This window comes from Dendroctonus ponderosae, unplaced genomic scaffold (genome assembly GCF_020466585.1).
Source record: "Dendroctonus ponderosae isolate FM_Combo_2020 unplaced genomic scaffold, Dpon_F_20191213v2 Dpon_F_20191213_2, whole genome shotgun sequence".
Taxonomy (NCBI): domain Eukaryota; kingdom Metazoa; phylum Arthropoda; class Insecta; order Coleoptera; family Curculionidae; genus Dendroctonus; species Dendroctonus ponderosae.
The window spans coordinates 13,282,419-13,283,835 of NW_026018165.1; the positions used below are offsets into that span (position 1 = coordinate 13,282,419).

At 40.6% G+C, this 1,417-nt stretch overlaps 1 protein-coding gene across 1 annotated transcript in view; it reads right to left on the bottom strand.

Moving 5' to 3' along the window:
* Nucleotides 1–1,417, bottom strand: part of LOC109544467 (autism susceptibility gene 2 protein) — a gene marked incomplete at its 3' end in the record, with an annotated part of 83,333 nt that overhangs the window by 2,201 nt on the left and 79,715 nt on the right. The window contains exons 7-9 of the mRNA XM_048664263.1: nucleotides 846–1,074; nucleotides 710–754; nucleotides 144–311 (exon numbers count right to left, since the gene is read on the bottom strand). Of these exons, the coding sequence (XP_048520220.1) occupies nucleotides 144–311; nucleotides 710–754; nucleotides 846–1,074 (442 nt within the window). The remainder of the gene's footprint in view (nucleotides 1–143; nucleotides 312–709; nucleotides 755–845; nucleotides 1,075–1,417) is intronic.

The window sequence follows — 1,417 nt, forward strand, 5'->3', positions numbered from 1 at the left end:
GGTGAGTACCAACTTGAAAACTTAGGCAAAGTTAACGGGCAACATTCACGTGAATACGTACGATTATGGGTGAAACCTTCACACACTCTTCTTAGAAATAGTCCTGCCAAATGCATGTTTGTCTAGAAAACAACACAACTTACCTTCGGTTGGAATGTCGGCAGATGGTTAGGTGGGGCAAACGGAGTGGGACCCGTCGCCAACCCTGGATGTCCCATTAGTCCCGGGTTGTACCCTGGATATCCAGGCACACCCAAACCTTGCCGGTAAAACGGTGAATCGACCCCGCCTAGTTTCGGAATATCTTTAAACTGGAAAAAGATGAACATGCAAATTGTTAATATCCAAAAATCCATTAGTGGAAGCGACTAAATCACATTCTTTCGCTCATTTAAATGTACAAAACTAATGTCCGGGCAGGGCGTTATTGTAGCAGATATAAATACCTGTACTACCTAAATTTTGTCCTAATATTACCACCACAGAACGATTTTGAATCGGCGAAAAATATTAAGGTTTTACCTTAAACATTGATCTATTTCGTCTTATTTTTAATCGCGCTGTAACGATCAGTTTCCAAAAAACCGCTTAAAGACCCTTTAAAATTGATCTAACATGCACTTTATGTAGGTATTTGAAGACCGTCTAGTTAAAGGTTCCTTATTGACTTAATTGTAGGTTTAGCCCTAATTCCCAACGATATACTCACACTGCTCTGAGTTCTTCTAGCCAGCCTGTCGATGGGAGATAACGGCTGAATTTAAAAGAAAATGGTGTTAAGCAAATTCATCTCACGCAACACCTGCATGTAAAATTGAATGGTTTGACCAAAAGCAACTGCTCACCATCTGAGATGAAAAGAGCGCAGAAGCTCCAGGCGGAGGCAGAAGAGACGTGGTGTGTTGATGCACATGAGTGTGGTGATGCTGATGTTGATGCATCTCAGTGCGCAAGTACGGCGGAGGAGCCACTCCTAGTCCCCGATCCTGCGAAGCTAAGAAACGGTTATCCAACTCTCTGCGCAGCATGTCGGTTTGATCCGGGAATGGATGTTTCTCTGTAAAAATTGCACAGCGTAAAAGTTAGGAACTAGGGAAGGTATACAGGGTTATTGACGCTATACGGCACGGAAGCCTGCGGCTAAACCGTCTAATTTTTAAAAAGTATTATTTTATGAATTGTCCGGCGCCTATCGAACGCGCATTTTAAACATATTTTTGTAATGTACAGGGTGTCCCAAAAGCTCTAAAGGTATCAAAGTTGTGTTTTTTTAAATGGAATGTCCTGCATATTATTGCATTTTTGGATTTGCTGAACAAAATAAGTGTCTGTTTTAATAAGGTTTACAATACCTAAATCTTAAGGTTTTTTAAATAATACGAATTTAATCTAATTTTCACGTGTCAAATCCTTTAGA